Raw genomic sequence first — 21,157 nt, 5'->3', positions numbered from 1 at the left:
TTCCATTATGCGTTGGCCGATAAAGCTTGATGACCACTGCATTAAAGGCAATAAATGAAAAGAAATTGGAAATATTACTGCAAAATGGTCTGCATGAGTTTCTATCATCCAGGTTGCCACATTTGATGTGGAACATGTGTTCATTTTCTCTGTGTATTGTTGTAAAACTGAGTCAATCTTGTAATAATAAAAAAAAAAAAGATTAGAGCCCGACCGATATATCGGTCCACCGATATTGGCCGATAACCGATATATCGGTATCGGCCGATATGTCGGCCGATATGCCGATATTTTTTTATTTTGTATTTTTTAAGTTATAGACAGCATGTCGTGTATAGACGGTTTTCACGGAATTGGCTTGCTATGGGAACAGTTTGAACCCCATCTTATTTCCTGTCAGCTATTGCAAACATTGCAACAGGAAGTAAGCTAGGGGCAATTTTGAATGTTTATGTTGTCAAATTAAAAGCGTCTATACCGTATTTGATCTTTTTTCTTAACTCAGTTAAGTTGTTCTGTTTGTGTTTTTGTATTTCTAGTTATTTATCATTATTAAATTCCGAGTTCGGTTTACTGTTTCATTGCATTGATGTCATTTTGGACAATAAAGTTTATTGATAAGCTATAAAATATCCTCCCTATATTACATATCTCAAGTCATGTCAAGTCATATCTTTGTCAAGTGTTTGATATTTGAGGGATCATTGCAAAATAATTGTGTAATATAATGTGTATTATATAATATAAGAATATCGGCCGATATATCGATATCGGAATTTTTTTACTTCCTAATATCGGTATCGGCATCGGCCTCCAAAATCCAGTATCGGTTGGGCTCTAAAAAAGATTTATGTGCTTCATGGGGTTCTTGATCAAAAAAAAGTTCTGAGGGAGACGGATGAACAAATGAAAGGCTGTTACATTATTTTATGAGGAAATAAAAGGTCTTAATTGGTTTCAAGTCGGAGGTCAAAGATTGGGAGCACCTTCAATATCTACCATAGGGATGTTCTCTGTAGCCCCCTCTTGTCAGCCGCAGTGCTGGGGCTTTGAGACTTGGACGGCTAGCTGCCCACTCCTCTGCAAGAAGAGTTAAAAATACACTGGGAGTTGCATAAAGGAATAAGCAGCCTGTGCTTTGGGAAACAGACAGTTCCAGTCAAACCTGAGCACAGGTATATATTCCCCTCTTTTAGCCATATTCCATCTAACTAAGGACGGGCAAAATCAAGAGAGCTAATTCTATCGTAGGTACTACAGAGGCTTCTTGCTCTCTCCACAGAAAATGTATTCGATCTGTACATAAAAATACATAAAAATGGGTTGCTCTGCTGCATGGCACACAAATAAGAACGTGTTTATGGAGCAGAAATCAAATCACTGCCCCCTTGGTTTTGCTTTGGTCTGACCTCAACGCCTCGATGCACAATTCATTGTGCTGAAATTGAATGAGCCTGCAAACCCGCTGCGGCAACCAGCTTATTGCTCTTGTCACATGAAAATCTTGTAACTCCACTTTTGGTGATTTACATGTTTTTACTTGAATGAAAACATTACATATTCCTCTGTGGATTGAGAAAATTCTCAGAGTCCTTGACTTAACAAACCATTTCAAAGAAAGATCACAAATGCATAGTCGTTGATTTAGGAGCAAGGCCGTTTTTCAGTTCCTGGAAAGCTGGCATTTTGGAGATTTTTCAACTGAGAGCAGCATTACTGTATGTGCACAGCAGAGGCAACTCAATTAACCGTAACAGCTTTTCTGGAATACGATCTAAGCCTATGAGGGCATATATCCAAACGACAAAACAAAAGGTAGGATGAGTTGAGTTGTCGATACCCAGAAAGGTAGGAGGAGTTGAGTTGTAGATACCCAGAAAGGTAGGAGGAGTTGAGTTGTAGATACCCAGAAAGGTAGGAGGAGTTGTAGATACCCAGAAAGGTAGGAGGAGTTGTAGATACCCAGAAAGGTAGGGGGAGTTGTAGATACCCAGAAAGGTAGGGGGGGTTGTAGATACCCAGAAAGGTAGGAGGAGTTGTAGATACCCAGAAAGGTAGGAGGAGTTGTAGATACCCAGAAAGGTAGGAGGAGTTGTAGATACCCAGAAAGGTAGGAGGAGTTGTAGATACCCAGAAAGGTAGGGGGAGTTGTAGATACCCAGAAAGGTAGGGGGAGTTGTAGATACCCAGAAAGGTAGGGGGAGTTGTAGATACACAGAAAGGTAGGAGGAGTTAGATACCCAGAAAGGTAGGAGGAGTTAGATACCCAGAAAGGTAGGGGGAGTTGTAGATACCCAGAAAGGTAGGGGGAGTTGTAGATACCCAGAAAGGTAGGGGGAGTTGTAGATACCCAGAAAGGTAGGAGGAGTTAGATACTCAGAAAGGTAGGGGGAGTTGTAGATACCCAGAAAGGTAGGGGGAGTTGTAGATACCCAGAAAGGTAGGGGGAGTTGTAGATACCCAGAAAGGTAGGAGGAGTTGTAGATACCCAGAAAGGTAGGAGGAGTTAGATACCCAGAAAGGTAGGGGGAGTTGTAGATACCCAGAAAGGTAGGGGGAGTTGTAGATACCCAGAAAGGTAGGGGGAGTTGTAGATACCCAGAAAGGTAGGAGGAGTTGTAGATACCCAGAAAGGTAGGAGGAGTTAGATACCCAGAAAGGTAGGGGGAGTTGTAGATACCCAGAAAGGTAGGGGGAGTTGTAGGTACCCAGAAAGGTAGGGGGAGTTGTAGATACCCAGAAAGGTAGGGGGAGTTGTAGATACCCAGAAAGGTAGGAGTTAGATACCCAGAAAGGTAGGGGGAGTTGTAGATACCCAGAAAGGTAGGGGGAGTTGCAGATACCCAGAAAGGTAGGAGGAGTTGAGTTGTAGATACCCAGAAAGTTAGAGGGAGTTGTAGATACCCAGAAAGGTAGGAGGAGTTGTAGATACCCAGAAAGGTAGGAGGAGTTAGATACCCAGAAAGGTAGGGGGAGTTGTAGATACCCAGAAAGGTAGGGGGAGTTGTAGATACCCAGAAAGGTAGGGCGTTAGTGGTCATTCTTTCACACTGAATTGGTTGCAGATAATGCTGGGAAATAAGCGAGTCCCAAAAATACACTGATGGCCGTAGATACAGTACACAGTACAGACATCAAATGTCGAACCTTCACAAAGAATAATGTTAATGACACTTTTGACAGTATTCAATGGAGAGTGAGATAAATGTGGTGGTAATTTTGAGCTACACAATTTTTTAAGTATAAGCTAATAAAAACAAACAAAACCTCACCATAGTTGTTGTAGGCTTCATCACTGGTTCCATGTCCATATTCGTAATATTCTGAAATGCTAAAACAGACAGAGTCAAAATTCTGGAAAAGGAGCCACATTATTTGTATTTCTTTTTGATTCCTTTTTTTATTTATCAAAATATTGGGGCAAAATAATTTAATAACTAAAACATTCAAAGGGTAAATTGAGGGTTTTTACAACTTTTTAGAAACCCAATGATCGCTATAACCAACATAGCTAGATTAACTGAGAGACCTAAAGGCAATTTTGAGAGTTTTCCAGTTGACTTGCACTAGAATTGCTAACAAATGCTAACAAACAAATGCTAAGAATTCAAAGTGATAATAGCCTTATCTCAAAAAGTAAATTCCCCTTTATTGTTAAGAATGGCTGATAGATTAATATTAATTAATCACTTCAAATGATTAGTAAGATCATTCATTGGACCTCTTACAAGCTCTATTCTAAAGCATGTTGGTCAGAATGAAAATCTGATGATCTTGGATAGACTCAAACTAAAAGGCTACGTTCACACAGCCATCCTTAGTGCTTGAATCTGACTTGTTGCTCACATCTGATTTTTTTGTGTGGCTGTTCACACAGACTTTTTAAAAGTGGCCCATATCCGACTCCAGTGTGAACAGGTCGCAGACCTGAAGTGACCGGCATACACAGAAGAACAACTATAACGTCACACGCAGCACACTGCTGTTCTACGTAAACCCGGAAGAAGACAGCAGTAAACATGGTGGTAGCTGACGATGTTGTTTCATCTGTTGTTTACGGTTTAATTTACAAGTTATTGTGCAGTGGAAGCCAGTGAATAGAGGAGCAGATGATAGCGAGGAGGAGGAGAAAGAGAGACAAAATTTTAATGATGGCATTTTGTGGAGCAATAGCTGCTACTTCTTGCTAATACTTATAAGGTCTAAAACCTCACTTTCCCTCCACTGATTAGCTCCCTCACAGCTGTCCTCCATGTTTGTAATCACAATCTGCCCACTTGGTCCTCCCTCCTCCCGCCAGCACAGATTAGTGACGAATGTCGCTCTGGAATGACGTAAAAGTCACATTGAAGCATTAAGTCAGATATGGGCCAGATGTCTGTTCACACCGGAGTCACATTCAAAAACATCAGATTCAAATCTGATGTTTTTCCACATTTGAAAGTAGCCCAGGTCGTGTTTAAAAAAGTAACTTTCAATGTGACTTGTACTGTTCACACAGTCATGTAAAAGACTGACCTGAGTCACTTAGGGGGGAAAAGATTAGATTCAAGCACTAAGGATGGCTGTGTGAACGACGTAGCGTGACTCAAAAAGCAATTTGTTTGTCTCCAGTATTTGCCTATGTCACCAGAATGCCTTTTTAAGGATCAAACATGCATTTATGTATCTACGGTAAATCTCACCTATTTGACTGGTTGCTGTAGTTATCCTCATAGGCATCGTAACTCTCGTCATCGTACTCTTCATCGTATCCGTCATCGTAGCCCTGCGAACAACAGAGTTGACAGTGTGAGGTTGACTCCTCCCCCCCCCCCCTCTCTCTCTCTCTGCAGTCTAATTGTTTAAATAATCAATGCTTTGCTCCACAGGGGAGTTATTACACGGCCGTGATGGGAGAGAGGGAACGTGAAACAACACAGATTCATGTCAAACGGAGAGTATTGATTCAGGTTCGGCGGGCCGAGAACACGTTTTACCAGCGGGGGCCTAATTGACGTCTTCCGAGCCTTTGGCTTTGATCCAACTCAAATATAGATTTCGACTATTGATAAGCAGCTACTGAGGAAAGCAGCACAAACTGTGAGCGAGCAACGAATGCTCAATAACAATAAAATGGCAACACCAACATGAGGGAGGTGCAGCATCACGTATGCATGGTGTATTGTAGACGGTCATGCAATTGTTTTGGTAACCCTTTATTTTACAGGTCCCTAACTAGATTATGAACTACATGTGAACTACAATGTAATTAATGTGTAATTACATTGGTGTTCATTTTAAGCACTGTGGATTCTTACTGTCTCCACACAGGCCGGTCTGGAGTCCCCTGTGATTGTGATACAATGAGGATATTGTGGATTTCCAGCCCAGTGCTCCTCCTATTAAACAATCTAGTTGAAGTGTGTCATACATCTGTTTTAATAAACAGGAGAGTTCTGCACAGAGAATTTCCATAATGAATTTAACAGAATGTGAACTCAGCAGTGTATGTGATCCTATTGTTATGAAGCAATTAGTGCAGATGCGCATGTCATCTTTTAAGCTGTGCTCCAGCTCGTTAAATCTCAGCCAGGTAGATTTCATCAAATAATAAAGAGATGAGACGGCCGGGGGATTATTATCTTTTCTGCTTTTTCCACTGCAGATAGATTCAACTTTCTTTTTTCTTCAAAGCCTCCCAAAGCTCTGTGCTGCTTAATCACATTATGGTCTGTATGCTGCAGGGCTCAAGTATAAAACCAAGCAAAGCCTTTCATTTTTTATGCTAGCCATTTGTACAATTCATGGGGTGCTGTCAGGGACAGAGTTTCTATAACATTCTCAGTTTCCCCAACTTTTATCATGCGCTTTGGCTTTTCATTAAAATAAATAAAGATAAGATTTGATCTTGGGAAAAAATATCAGAGACATTAAGCTGTAGGCCAGGGATACTCAACTTGCTTTGCCCGGGGGCCACTTTCGTGAAATGATAGAAGCCCAGGGGCCAGTTAATAAATAAGCAATATACATTTTTCTGTAGCGGATTGTAGGTTTTTGGGGTGTCAGCCGGAGTTTAGTCTGACAATGTTGTGCACACCGATTAGTTAGTTAGGTTAAGTTAGTTAGGTTAAGTACATACATAAGTGCCTGGGTAGCGAGCAGACGTCAGTATTTGACAATTTAGCAGCTAAATCATAGATTATTGAAAGATATTCCATATTCCAGACTGAAATGCTACAACAGAAGTGGAGTATTGGCCAGAATGGCATGAACCTTTTGGACACTTATTCAGCGGGTATCTTGCATGTTGCGTTCAGGTGCACTGTAAAAAAGAAAAAAGGAATTGCAAATGTATTTATTTTTTGCAATTCAATCGTTGAGTATCACTGCTGTAGGCCATGGAGCCAGTCTATATAAGAAGTCATCAATCAGCTTTAAAATTCCCTTTACAATTTTCTGATGGAAGAACTTGAAACCTGAAATATCTTGTTTCTCATCTTTCTAGGGTATTAGTGGCATTCTTTCATTCATTTATTAATTCAAGCTTCTTTAGATGATCGAAAGTTGCAAAATCATCGCGATCATAATTATAAATCTTAAAGTGCAGATTAACATTATGGCCTTTCTTCTGCTGAGAGGATATTGTGGCTTAACACGGAACATTCCAGCAATATTATGCAATATGCACACAACTCAAAATATTGTCCAACAACCTACACAGTGCCATACATATGCCAACTCTGTCACTTCCACACACCAGCATCATATTCCTTGAATTAAACATAGCTAAAAGCTGTTGTGTGGTGGGCTGCGCAGACAACAAATGTAAAAAAAAAAAGGCCAACTAAAGTTTTTTTGTACTCCAAAATAAGGAAGCCATTGAGAATTGGCGAGAAGAAAAATGTGGATCTAGCTGTCAAGGATGTAAGTTGGAGTGTTCATCTTCCGTATGATCTTTGTGTGCAACACGTGACATAGGAGAACGCCAGGATAGGTTGAGGCGATGTCTCGTCGTCATAGACGCTAGGTTAGCTGGCTCAGCCTGGCTGGGGGCGTGGTCAGGGGGGTAAATCTCCCGTTCTATCCATTCAGCTAGTTAGAATATAGCTGCTAGCCCAGCCCAGGCAGACACGATCAGGGATTCAACCACCGCAGTAAACGCACATCTGAATAGATGTCTTGTGTTCTGCTCTAGAATCCCCAAAACTGTAGTTAGAGCCGCAGCACCTTCCTTTGGTGAGTCAGCCCATTGAGATATATCGGCGGTTTTACCCCACTCGCGCGCCAGCCGTTTAACATTTTGTGGGCGTTCCCACACATGCCGACTGTCTCTATTGGTGGGGGAGTTTTTGTTCCCCCTGTTTTGGGCGTGGTTTCTGAATGATGACGCGCTCCGCAGTGTCTCTATGGAAGCAGGCGTCAACACATAGTTGAAGAGTGGTGCAGTGGACAACAGTACAGTGGACAAAAGTACAGTGGACAATGGTACGAGAACTATCGCAATGGAAGAAGAATAGCATTTAATTATTCATGTGATTTAACCATTATTCATTTTAAACCAGAAGATTTACTGACGTTAGAACGGCTAAGACAGTTTGACGCTGCGACACGTCGCTGAGAGGCTGATTCGGACTGGATTACAGCTCTTCCATTGACTTCGCAGGCATTTTCACCTTCTAGTCCAGATGTGACATTCAATCTGCAACTTGATGTGGACGGATGATTGATCGCCCAATTTCTCGATGTAATAAATATGACACACTAGATGGCACTCAGCAGAGAGCACCGCTCAGCAGAGAGCACACCTCTGCACCACCAACACTCGGCAATAGACCCTTCCCATGAGGGCCATTTTGTGTCGAAAAGGCAGGGCAAACACAGGTGCAAGCGAAACACTAATGAGGGTTTCAAACTTCCATGATTGGAATTTGGAATTTTATTCTGCCTTTCCGACACAAAATGGCCCCCGTGAAAAGGGTCTATTGTCAAGATATCAGTTCCACATGTGGGATTTTCACCAAAAGTTATTAATTTCTTCCAAGTTCTACCAACTTGTTTCACATTAGGAGATGCACGCATTCTCATGACTGGGCCTGAAATGGGACATGAGATCTGCCTGTTCAAATTCTCGCCACTTTTAAGCATTTTGGCTGATGATCACAAAACCACATGGCCAAGCCACATGGCAGATCAGCTCTATTCAGCTTATTCACCACGCCCACTTTTTCTCTCTTCCGCGTTCGACGCAACGTATTTGTTCTTCCGGTTCAGCGCTAGTTGGCGGCCATTTTCAAAATAAAACGTCAGTATGAATGAAGTTTGGCAACATTCAGAATTAAGCTACACTGCGGCCAACTTCAGTTACATGTTCATAACGTTACTGCTGCGAGGAGCCGATGGCTGTACCCGGGCGGCATTTAACGTTAGTTACAAAAGCACGTCGACAGTGTTTTCTCACTGTCAGTAGCCTAACTACAGTAGGGTTTGACAGATAGCTAGTCCGACCGGTGTCAGCACAGTCAGCGCTCCCGGTCCTCGCTGCTCGTTAAAGATTTCCAATAGGCGTTATTCTGATAAACTGGTCACATATATGTTACGTTCTCACCCGACAAATATTAAACCTTTAAAACAGTTTGGGGTTTTTTTTAGCTTGAAAACAGCTTTTTGGCAAGTCTAAATGGCTGCAGTAGGCGTACTCTACTTCCGTGTTTAAAACCGGAAAGACGATTACGAAATTACGTCATGCAGAAGCGTCCTTGTATGGGCAAAGAATAAGGTGAATACAGTATATTTTTTCACTGGCCATTACAGCTCCCCTTGCTTGTACCTCCACTGGACAAAGTTTTGGAAAGATTAGCAGCTAGGCTAGCTAGCCGTTATATATACTCGTGCTGCTCAACTGCGCATGCACGAAGTTGCAAGTGTGCGCCGCACAAGCGGAACCCTCTGCCCTCTATTGTTATAGTAGTGAGATAAACTGGAAATTAGCTTTCCAGTGCCTCCATGTGGTTTGATTGGGCCAATAATGCAGGGTTTGCTTCGTATGTCCGCTGATTGGCAGAATAATCATAATAATAATTATTAATTCTTATTGCATCATCCTGTACACCTCAAAGGTAAACAAGCACGAATTTGCAATTGCTGCGACCACATACAAATTTCCAAAATGCAGGACGACAGGGGCAGCCCAGCCTACTCTCTCTCTGCCACCCTACATTTAAAAAACCCACACCGCCCCCTTTTAGCCAATCGGCATGTACACAAACACACACCAGCCTCCTAGGGCGGAAACTGTGCCCGCTAAACGCTGGTGAACTTTTTTGCGGACGGACCAACTGATAGAGTGCTGCTGGTCGCAGCTCAAAATAAAACTAACTGGAGCCGTTGTCTACAGAGGAGTCCTGCTGCTACGCTCTGAGACAAACGCTCTCACAGATAATTGAGCGCTGGTGTAACGGATACAGCAAGGTGAGATTTGTAGGGGAAAGATCAAGAGAAAATGTTCTATTCATAAATGATAAAGAAAACAAGCTCCTCTCTCTTTTCATATGGTCACATTATGCTTTCCATTGAAGTTCTGAATCGATACCATTAGGTGGAGATCAGGTCCAATTATGGACCTTCTCACGGTATCACTTTTGTGAGACAGAGTGACAACTAGACAGAGTCCATCAATCAAAACAGCCTCTGGAGAAATCCCTGTTACATGATAGGCATGTAAATGATCTATCTTCTCACAGACAAACACAGGATGTAGAAACAGATATGCATTATTGCTGATGTACTGTATGACTGACAGAACAACAAGAACAAGCCCGGCAGCATCTGGTACACTTGAGAAAAGCCCGTACGGACCTGGCTTTGTATAGAGAGGTCTTGCTGCATTCTGGCTTCCCCTCAAAAGAAAAATGAGACCCTATTTACACCTGGCATTAAAATGCATTTTGGGTGATCAAATTGCAATCGGATAGTGTTTGACCACATGAAAGTACAGGTGTAAATGCACCCAAGACACATTGAAGAGCAATGAAGACGGCTTGTGATCTGATCGGCCAAACCACCACCGGAGGTGGTCAGGGACACGTTGTGACCGCATTGAACACAAATGCAAATGCTTTCTCAATCCACATACAACAACAGTCACCTCTGTTTGTCTGCTGCTCTACTCTATGGAGCTTGGTGACACATCATAGTGGGAGGTGGGCGGCCGCGCTAATCACCTGCTAAGGTGTGCTAAGATGCCTTCAGGGGCACTTGGGTGGTTTGAGAAGTCTCTTTCTTGGAAAAAAGAGAAGCATTCAGGATCAGCCTGGCTTGGGCAGGCTTCAGCATATGTGAGAATCCGAGTTCGAAACCAAGTAAAAACATCTCCAGGTTGGGTACCGATAGAACCTGTTCTCATTCAAATATCTTGAGGTGAGAAGTCAAGAGACCCCTTTGAAAATGGCCATGCAAATTTTCCCTTGCCAAAATTTTGCCTGAATTTGGAGCGAATTAGTTAGCCTCTTAGCTAGCATGGTACCAATACATGCCTTCCGTCTTCTAGTTTCAGTAGCTTCACGCTAGCTTAGAAAATGAGCGCGCTACATCCTCTGAAATACAGTCATGCCGGCCGAGGACATCCACGATTAAGAAACGCGCAATAACAAGTGCATAATAAACATAATAAAAAGGTCAATAAATGCTATTTAAAAGGGGATGTAGTAGGTGCGTTTACCCCTCCACTACAGCCCTGTTTGTAGCCCTTGGCACTATTCTATCATTCTATTTAGTATATAACTGCGGTCAGTGTACATTATGTACATATTGTGTGGATTTCAATATTTTTCTGCTTGCCCTAATTTTCAAAACACAGGGCTGTATGCTCTAACAGGGTCTATGTAAAGCCAGATTCATCCAGACGAGACGAAAGAGGATTAACTGAAACTCTGATAAACACAGTTAAAGTAAAAGTGCGATCCTGTTGTTGCACAATGTGTGCAAAGAGGATTGGAGACTCACGTAGTCGTCGTATGAGTCATGTGTGAGTGCTAACAGCGGCGGCCTGTAGCCTGGCGTCACTGCTGCAGCCCTGCTGGCTCGCGGAGCTGCCACCTCCCTGGATGAAGAAGCTGTTGCTGCAGCCCTCGCTGTGCCTCCACGGCCCCTGCTGAAGCAAACACACGCATAAGCCCTCCCTGTGCCTCCAAACGGCCCCCGCTGAAGCAAACACGCGCATAGACGTTACATTACTTTGCCACGATTCCTTGTGCTTCACAGCAGAGATGCTCACAAGTCGTTTTTGGCAAGTCCAAGTCAAGCATCAAGTCTTTGGCGACAAGTCCACCAAGTCAAGTCTCAAGTCTTTGAGCTAGAGCCCAAGTCAAGTCTCACGTTATGGATAAGTGTTCTATCATCTGCTGCTTGCCACCCGGCCTGCTTAGAACACTCCTCACTCCTTTAGCATAGTATCAGCATTTAGTTGACGTTATTATTAGCAGACATGTCTTTAATGTTAATGCACCAACAAAAAAATGAATAAATAAAGATTGTCCACAAGTCCCAACTATCAAGTCGAGTCTCAAGTCTTTTGAGGAGGAGTCTCAAGGCAAGTCTCTCGAGTCACTGTGTGTGCAACTTAACTGCGACTCGAGTCCAAGTCCCCATCTGTGCTTCACAAAATCATTCAAACGAATGATAAAAAACCATGACAACACATGTAAAACAATAGATTGACTAAAACAAAACACACACAAAAAACAACACAAAACAGACAAGACAAAAGGGGTGGTTGGTTCTGTAGGTTCTAGTATGAAGTGGACGGGTGGGCTTGATCTAGGTCGGGCGGGAGAGGGAGGTGGGGAGAGGGAGGTGGAGAGAGGGAGAAGCTGCAAGGATTCAATGGATCTGAGGAAAGGCTGCCAGACACAATCACATGTGTAGATGGAGCCGCATAAATTATGTTTGATTTTCTCTAGTTTGATCAAAGTGAAACACCTTTTATCCAGATTTCTATTTTTTTATGGAATTTATTTGTGAGTGAATGTCAGCTGTCATAACCGAAGGTTTTCCAAGGCCAAATATGAAGGTTACCACATTATACTATCTCAATAAATCTGAACTTTCAGAGGGGGGGGGGGAATAACTTTAAGAGCTTTTCAGCCTCAAGAAGCCTCTTTTTTCACAAAAGATTCTGCTATTCAGACTCATTAAGACTCAGAGCCCAGCTAATTGCATTGTATTGTAATTAGCAGTGCACCTTGTGGTTCTGGTGGAAGCCGGTCGCGAGCTCCGTCCTCCTCGTGCGCTCTTCCCTCTGCTCGACTCATCAGAGCCGCTCAAGAAGGAAAGCTCTCTCAGCTGCTCCTGTCTGATCTCGTCATTGTAATCCTGTGGGAGCAAAAAAAAAACATCTCCTATCTCATATATGAAAAACATGTCTCATGTCATGCTCAATGCTGTCTTGGCCTGTGCAGAGCAACATAAATTGTTAGAGAAGTATAATAGTTTAAAGTACATTATAGTACTGTATCACTGTCCAGCTATACCAGACATGGGCAAAATACGGCCGGCGGGCCGGATGCAGCCCTCGGGCGCCACCTGTGTGGCCCCCGATGGAATTGCAAAAAAAAAAAGTGCACGTGAACAGTGCACCTGAACGCAACATGCAAGATACCCGCTGAATAAGTGTCCAAATGTTCATGTCATTCTGGCCAATACTCCACTTCTGTTATAGCATTTCAGTCAGGAATGGAATATCTTTCAATAATCTTTATGACTAAAAGGCTACATTGAAGTAGAAATTTAAATAATTAACTCATTGGTTTTGGATTTGTTTAGCTTCAAGAGTGCATTTTTGTTCGTGTGACCCTCAACACAGGCTTTGATCATCCCGGGCCACTTACTGATACTTGTGCTTAAATTAACCCACTCATATTCTGGTTTATTTCAAGAAAAACATTTCGGCTAGTGGAAATTCTAATTGGCTGGTAACTTTAAAATCTAGCAGCCATATTGGCAGGTGGTCAAAAAAGTTTATTTCGAGCCCTGAGAGCAGGTGGTGACATAGGAGTGAGTGAGAAAAGGATCAAATATTGGTGGTTAAGACTGAATAATGACATCACAACTGTTAATTTAAAATGAGTTATTCCTCTAAACCTGGCTTCAAATGACCCAAATTTTTCACGCTGGCACCATTCGGCCCTCAGCAAAACCTGGTAGCGAGGACTTTTTTTGTGGCCCTCTCTATCATCAAAGTTGCCCATCCATGGGTTCCGGCATGACAATATTTGTTCGGCCCCCGGCAACAATCTGGGTTTCTCATGTGGCCCCCCATGAAAAATAGTTGCCCACCCCTGAGCTATACACTAGGTTCCCTAGTCGTGTTGTTTTTCAGAACAGGGCTTTCAGGCCCATTCATTCCTCTGTCAAGACACTCGGTGCCATCTCAGTCAGAGACGCGTTAGGGGGCATCTCCCGAGGCGACATCTCACTAACTGATTCGCTCGGTGACTGCGTGTGCTGACTGACTGACTGACCTGAATTTGCTGTGTGATGCCATGGGAGAAATCACAGAGAGAAGGTGTGGAGGTGGACAAGTTCACAGCAGCAGCATACCTAAGCAGACTTTGAGAAGGAGATACAGTATGGTGACAAAGAAAGAAACTGAAGCACTGCAAATGAGTGCTGAGCGCTTTCCCAGATGTCAGCGCTACTACAGTATCTATCTACTACTATCTACTCCTGCACTCATACTGCAATAAGGGCACCTTGAGAGGATACGTGTTTGTTAAATTGAGAACATTTTCACCGTCAATGTCCAAATAATCTACGACATTACCGGTAGTTCCCAAACTGTGGGCCTCCGCCTGGTGGTCTGCCAAAGAATTGGGGAAAAAAAAGAAAAAAATGACAGACAACAGTTTTTACATACACATTAACCTTGAGCAGTTGCCGGATTGGGCTGATTTTCGGAAATATCGCAATATTTGGGAAACATCACAATTTTGAACATTTACTTTCAGAGGCTGCAGCAGGCTCAGTTTTAAAGCCAGAGTGAAGTTTCTGGTATCATATGAAACTAGAAGACCTAAGGAATCGATTTGTCATGCTAGCTTGTCAGGAAGGTAGCTAAATAACACTCCAAAGTTAGGCTAAATTTTGGCAAGGGAAAAAAAACTTTTTCAAAGGGGTCCTCTTTTTCTTTCTTTTTTTGCCTAATGCTGGCAGGTGTGTGTGTGTGTGTGTGTGTGTGTGTGTGTGTGTGTGTGTGTGTGTGTGTGTGTGTGTGTGTCCATTTTGAACCAGCTAGTAGCCTTATATTGTTATTCAGCCTTTCTGCTGCTATTGCATGGTTAAATCAGCAAATTTTATTTTATGGGGGGGGGGGGGGGGTTATACGCAGTGGAAGTGGTCCCTGGGAAATTTGGTTTGGTATGTAGTGGTATTTGGTCGGAAAAGTTTGGGAACCCCTGATCTATGGTGCACAATCTTTTTTGACACATGTAGTCGCCAAATGGCTTGGGCTCAAGCCACAACTCATTCATACCATTTCAAAGCAGTGTGAGGAGGAGACTTCAAAAGCTGGATCCGATTTTCTTTTGTGCATCATGGAAAACATTTGAAATGTAGCAATGGACACCCCTTGGTGCCAGTGGTTCTCCTCTGACTGAAGCCTTGGCTGCTAAAGGCCTTTGTAAATCTGCACAGCACAGCGTCGGCGTCTGCTTCAGCGGACATGGCTGCTATCTCTAAAGGCAGCGGGTGGCAGAGTCTTGTGGCGGCCACAGAAGGTCTGCCAGATCATCAGAGCATGAGCGTGTGCTGTCCTTCATTGCATTGAGGCATGTTCCTCGCCCCCAAAAGCAACCATCTGCAGCAGCAGCAGCAGCAGCAGCAGCTGCCATGTGATGTATCCTATCGTTACAGTTTTTTTTTGTTTTTCTCTTAAATACGGTAATTTGTTCTTGCAGAAAGCAATAAGAGGAAAGTGAGAAAATCCTACGTGGGATTCATGAAACGTGCGCTGACAGCCAGTCTCTTCTTACCTATGTGCGTATGTTGATGAATTGCTTGGCTCCTCCCACTTCTACTCACATAGGCCGGCCATAACTACTTATGGCTCATTTCCACCACATATAACAGCTCTACTCGATCTGGTCTTACTCGGCTCTACTTGATGTAGACTCTGTTTCCATAGCAAGTTTACTCTCCTCCGCCCACACCTGGTCGTCATAGCGACCGCATATCTGCCCTCCGCCCATAGCCGAAGTAAGCTATAACGTATAACGTTCAAATTAAATCCATACACGGAACTTTTAAACTGATTATGAAATACTGGTGCCTCTAAATGACCTACAGTGTACATGGGCAAATGTGACAATCGGCCAGGAGAATGGATATCACTTTGTTGTTACTCAAACTTACATGCATGCACTGCGCGGGGGACGGGAGAGGCGCTACGGGGAGAACCCCAGCGGCAACTCACCAGGCAAGACCGCGGCTTTGCTAAACCCCCGCCTGCGGCCTAGCGGAGCCAACTACAAAGGGCTTCCCGAGGAGCGGACTTTTTCTCTCTCAAAACAATTGAAAACCACCATCATGTTAAAGCTGAGCAAGGACATCGATTTTATTTCACCAGAGCCGAAGGCAGCAACACAAAATAAATAATTTCTGGAAATAACAGAAGAGAAGGTAAGCCCCACTAAACTGGTATCCAGCATTGACAGACTAGTAGATGCCTACAGTAAACACGATTCTGCCTGACCAATCAGTCGTCTGCAGTGTTTTCACATCACCGTATGGTACCGGGTCCACAGCCCTGGAACCTCAACAGAGCAGGGACCAAAAGCAGCACGACTCAACCCAGGCTGTCCACGTTTTTGATGGGTGGAATGAGACAAAAAAGCAAGACGAGCTGTGCGGGGCCGCATTGATACCAGCGGTGGAAATGGGCCATTAGTCCACCCTAGCAACCATCTACAAGCGCCCTAGCGACCAGCTGGAAACACCCTAGCAACCAGTTACTATTAACTACACCCTTACAACTGCCTAGAGACGTCCTAGACACACATCGCCGATTAAGGCTGCATGCGCAGAGGCGTCGCGAGGACAGCAAGCACAATTAAATCTTCGTTAGGAAATTCTAGTTGTTGTTGGAGTGTTTGTTTATTTCCATAAACTGAGTTTAATTACAGTATCCTACGCATGAACAACAGTAATGATTTCAAGAAAAATCCTATCATGATATTGATTTCAACCAAATCACCCAGCCCAATTTTTGGTAGTATGGAGCCCCCTGGATAAAAATGCACCAGCTGTCCCTGGATAAAGGTAACTGTCTACACTTCAAACCGCCAGTCAACTGCTCGAAAGACCATCTGCAAACAAACAAACAAACAAACAACACAATTGGTAGAATACGTAAGTGAGATCTCTGTTCAGGCAGAATTCATCACAAGTGTCACAACTTACTAATGTGCACTTCGGCCCGTGTCAGCCGCTGGTTTTCACAACAGCAGTAAAAACATCTGGGAGAGAGAGGGGAGAGAGAGAGAGGGAGGGGAGAGAGAGGGGAGAGAGAGGGAGGGGAGAGAGAGGGGAGAGAGAGAGAGGGGATAGAGGGGGAGGAGAGAGAGAGGGGGAGAGAGATGCACGTGGATGGGGCTCCTTAACGAGCAAGTGCTCTCTCCGCCTCACTCTCTGGCGATCTCTAGGCTCTCTCCTTCCCTCTCTCTCTCCTTCCCTCTCTTGCTCTCTCTCCTTCCCTTTCTCTCTCTCCTTCCCTCTCTCGCTCTCTCTCCTTCCCTTTCTCTCTCTCTCTCTCCTTCCCTCTCTCGCTCTCTCTCCTTCCCTCTCTCTCTCCTTCCCTATCTCTCTCCTTCCCTCTCTCGCTCTCTCCCCTTCCCTCTCTCGCTCTCTCTCCTTCCCTCTCCCGCTCTCTCTCAAATTTGGCTGGAAGCCAAGGTATGGCGGCTGCCATACCTTGCCATACCAAATTGACGCCCTTGCTAGGATGAGGCTCCTCCAGTGGAGAGTGTGGGGATTGCCTCTCCTCCTCCAGTAGCTCTCACACACCCTCCTTATATGTAACACGTTTTATAGCTTCACATTAAAAAAAATCACCTCTCCTATAGGGTCTGTAATAGGCTTTTACCATTCAACATACTTGAATGACTCATGGGGTGCCAGCACTAAGACCTCCATCTTCTTGGTGGTCGCTCAGGACTGAATTGAATACCCGAGATACTTATATGCAAAACACCCTCATTACAAGTGTGAAATCCACTTGTGGCTATGGGTGGGAGCTCTAGACGTCTCTTGAGCAGGTTTTGTTATCGTATAGGGTCAGATATAAAAGGGGCAAGATAATTATTTTATTAATTCAGGTGATGCCAAACTTAAAACGAGCTAATTCAAAACACAGTTTGTTCAACAGAGTGTACTGTAGGTCAGAGGCAGGAGCAGCTGAGCAGAAAATGAGGCAGCACTTCTGTGAGAATAATTTATATAATACCATGTTTTTCTCAAGGTACTGCAATGGAGCGAGGGCTGAGAAATGACCAGACACAAGTATTTATACTCTCGCTGAGGAGAGGTATGGACCTGAAACACAACAAGAATACATAAAAGCCTGGCTGATCTGAGAAGGCCAAAAGCGAGCTGACCCCTATATCATCAGGACATGATGGGCTGGAGAATATAGCACAGGAGAGCACGAATGAGGCACTGAGGCAGAAGATTAGCATTTTTTAAGAAAATGCTTGTCCAGTTTCCATTTAGACCTACAACCTACTGACCCTATTGGATTATTTAAAATGTACATTTATTCTAATAGTGTGCCTAATAAACTCATAATACATACAGTATATTCTAATAGTGTGCCTAATAAACTCATAATACATACAGTATATTCTAATAGTGTGCCTAATAAACTGATAATATGTGCAGTATATTCTAATAGTGTGCCTAATAAACTCATAATACATACAGTATATTCTAATAGTGTGCCTAATAAACTGATAATACATACAGTATATTCTAATAGTGTGCCTAATAAACTGATATGTGCAGTATATTCTAATAGTGTGCCTAATAAACTGATAATATGTGCAGTATATTCTAATAGTGTGCCTAATAAACTGATAATACATACAGTATATTCTAATAGTGTGCCTAATAAACTGATAATATGTGCAGTATATTCTAATAGTGTGCCTAATAAACTGATAATACATACAGTATATTCTAATAGTGTGCCTAATAAACTCATAATACATACAGTATATTCTAATAGTGTGCCTAATAAACTGATAATACATACAGTATATTCTAATAGTGTGCCTAATAAACTGATAATATGTGCAGTATATTCTAATAGTGTGCCTAATAAACTGATAATATGTGCAGTATATTCTAATAGTGTGCCTAATAAACTGATAATATGTGCAGTATATTCTAATAGTGTGCCTAATAAACTGATAATACATACAGTATATTCTAATAGTGTGCCTAATAAACTGATAATATGTGCAGTATATTCTAATAGTGTGCCTAATAAACTGATAATACATACAGTATATTCTAATAGTGTGCCTAATAAACTGATAATATGTGCAGTATATTCTAATAGTGTTGGGTGGACACGACAGTGTTGAGCTAATTACTAGTCCATCCTGGCCCACTGAACAGATGTGCTGTAAAAGCTCTGACTTTGTTGTAGAAACAACTCCATAAGTAGACCGGTGCAGCGCAGCTCCTCTAGTATTATAAAGCTGATTAATATTTGCAGCTCAAACTCAGCAAGGCTACACGACGTGCAGATTAATTACTGCCAAGTTCTCCAGGCCATAAGTTGGAGGAGTAAGCAGGTTGCGCCATGCTTCACTTTTATTGTGGAATATATGATGTTCTGAATATAGACATGAATATAAATCATGTTTATTTCTGTATTCTATTTTTTTCTACTGTACAGCAAAGTCATGGGCCGAGGCTTTTAAATTTCATTGTAGCTTGCTGCATATGACAATAAAGTTTCCTTGATCCCTTGATCTACTTCTTAGTGGTGTTAGTGGTGTGTAGGGTTTGGGGATGTAGCACCAAGACAATCTGACGTTTATGTGAATGCACCCCGGTTACAGAATGCTGGATAATGCAAATTAAATACAGAAATAGAAGAAAGGAATATCGTTTGCTTTGTAATATCTAATTCAAAGTCAACGTACTGTAAGCCTCGTGGAAATGGCCAAGGCGGCGGGAGATGACAGATTTTCACATGCGACTGCCATCATCTATAAGGATTGGAATAAGAAAGTAAAGCGAATGTAACTTACTTACTGGAACTAGGAATTTTTTAATCTCCTCCAAGGCGTGACTCATGCGGGAATAGGCCTCTCCAGGTGGAGCAAAGACTTCAATTAAAACGTGGAGGTCGTTACTCAGATGGGCAAACTTGGCCTCCCCACTTTTCCTCAATTCTTCCTCCTGTGAAAAAGGGAGAGAAGGTCAAGTCTTTTTGTCCACAGGAGAGAACAGAAAAACAATCAAATGATTTGCTATTTTGTTGAATACAAATGCCTTTTTTACGCATAAAAAATGTACAGTCAATCGATTAATTGATCGTTAACCTGACCAATTAATCGATTAAGGAAATTAGTAAAAATGTGCATCCCTAACTGGGAGCAGCAACTGAAGATAGCTGCCACTGTAGAAATGGGTTGTGCACCTCGGAGGGAGATTTATAAGCTTCAAAAGTTTATTTTAATTGGTTTAATCATTTTTATTAAAGTGGTGTATTGGGACAGAGTAGTGCTGTGTGACACTAGGCTTTCCTTGGGGAGCATCATTTTAGTTCAATCTTTAAATGCAGTAGTTTGCGAGATAGTAGATGAGTACTGTATAAATAAAATTAATTATTAATTATTATTAGTATACTGTATAGCTCAATTAAGATATATTAAAGATACAGGCAACACAGGTCAACTCATAGCCTCCTTAATAGAGTGGGGATAGATACAATACACTGTTCTTCCATATGAAATAGCATTCTGTGCTGTGTTGATGCGGTGGGAGATGCTGTGTCGGGCGTTGCTCCAGAATAGCTCCCCTAAGTGTCCAAATGGACGGAGATCTGGTGACATGGCATATGGTTTTCATCACCTTGATTCTCTGAAAATGATTCAGTGGCCCCTTGTGCCAGCTAGATGCATCAGATCAGGAGGAACCCTCAGAGTAACAAAATGAAGGTGATACATCAGTAAATGACAGTTAAATAAATAATTAAAGCAGCACAGGAGTGGTGCATTGTCCTGGTAGAGTTATAGTAAACCATGACTGAAAAGACAGAAAGATTGAAAAGTTGACTTCATTTGGTTTCAGTAGACTATGATCATACACACTCACGCCTATTTAAAGTGCAGAGAAAACACATTTGGCCCTGAGCATTTTAAGTAACCCATACTCCTGTGTGCTCTTCATTCAAATGACAGTCTGACATTCTTTAATGTGAAGTTAGTCATGAGAAACAACCATTATTATTTATAGTTATTAGCTACTCAGCTAGAACATGATCATAATGAGAAGATATCTAAGCCTCCTTAGGCTGTGTGTCCATATAGCGTTTTTTTCTGTGCTCCAGAAAAAAAAGATGGAGTTCGCGTGAGGTCACAGTGACCTTGAACTTTGACCTTTGACCACCAAACTCTAATCAGTTCATCATCGAGTCCAAGTCGACGTTTGAGGCAAATTTGATGAAATTCCGTCAAGGCGTTCCTCTGATATCGCGTTAGGAGAGAACACACACACACACGCGCACACACACACACACACACGCACACACACACACACACGCACGCACACACACACACGCACACACACACACACACACACGCACGCACACACACACACGGCCAAAAACATGATCTCCTCCTAATAATAATACATAGGACTTATATAGCGCTTTTCTCTAAGTACTCAAAGACGCTTAAAATAGACGACAGAAAAATAGATGCTAGAAAAGACAATGTTTCGGGCGTGATTGACAGGTCGCCTGTCCAGTAATCGCGCAGCTTGCCGATCAAGGACCAATAGCAAATAGAGCTGCGGCCACACTCCCATACTCAAGGCTTCATAACGTTGAGTCCAAAAATCACTGGGTGTACTCATGGTGACTCTGTCCATATGGTCTATTCACCTTATT

The 21,157-nt window shown here is 42.7% G+C and overlaps 1 protein-coding gene across 1 annotated transcript in view; it reads right to left on the bottom strand.

Moving 5' to 3' along the window:
- Positions 1-988: 988 nt before the first annotated feature.
- Positions 989-21,157, bottom strand: part of khdrbs2 (KH domain containing, RNA binding, signal transduction associated 2) — a gene marked incomplete at both ends in the record, with an annotated part of 35,875 nt that continues 15,706 nt past the window's right edge. Inside the window, 6 exons of the mRNA XM_083658280.1 lie at positions 989-1,080; positions 3,273-3,331; positions 4,686-4,768; positions 10,984-11,128; positions 12,221-12,351; positions 19,297-19,443. Of these exons, the coding sequence (XP_083514406.1) occupies positions 989-1,080; positions 3,273-3,331; positions 4,686-4,768; positions 10,984-11,128; positions 12,221-12,351; positions 19,297-19,443 (657 nt within the window). The remainder of the gene's footprint in view (positions 1,081-3,272; positions 3,332-4,685; positions 4,769-10,983; positions 11,129-12,220; positions 12,352-19,296; positions 19,444-21,157) is intronic.

Source organism: Poromitra crassiceps (genome assembly GCF_964638095.1).
Source record: "Poromitra crassiceps genome assembly, chromosome: 22".
In the NCBI taxonomy this organism is placed as follows: Eukaryota; Metazoa; Chordata; class Actinopteri; order Beryciformes; family Melamphaidae; genus Poromitra; species Poromitra crassiceps.
Note: the sequence above shows the minus strand (reverse complement) of the source record. Positions and strands in the feature narration are given on the sequence as shown.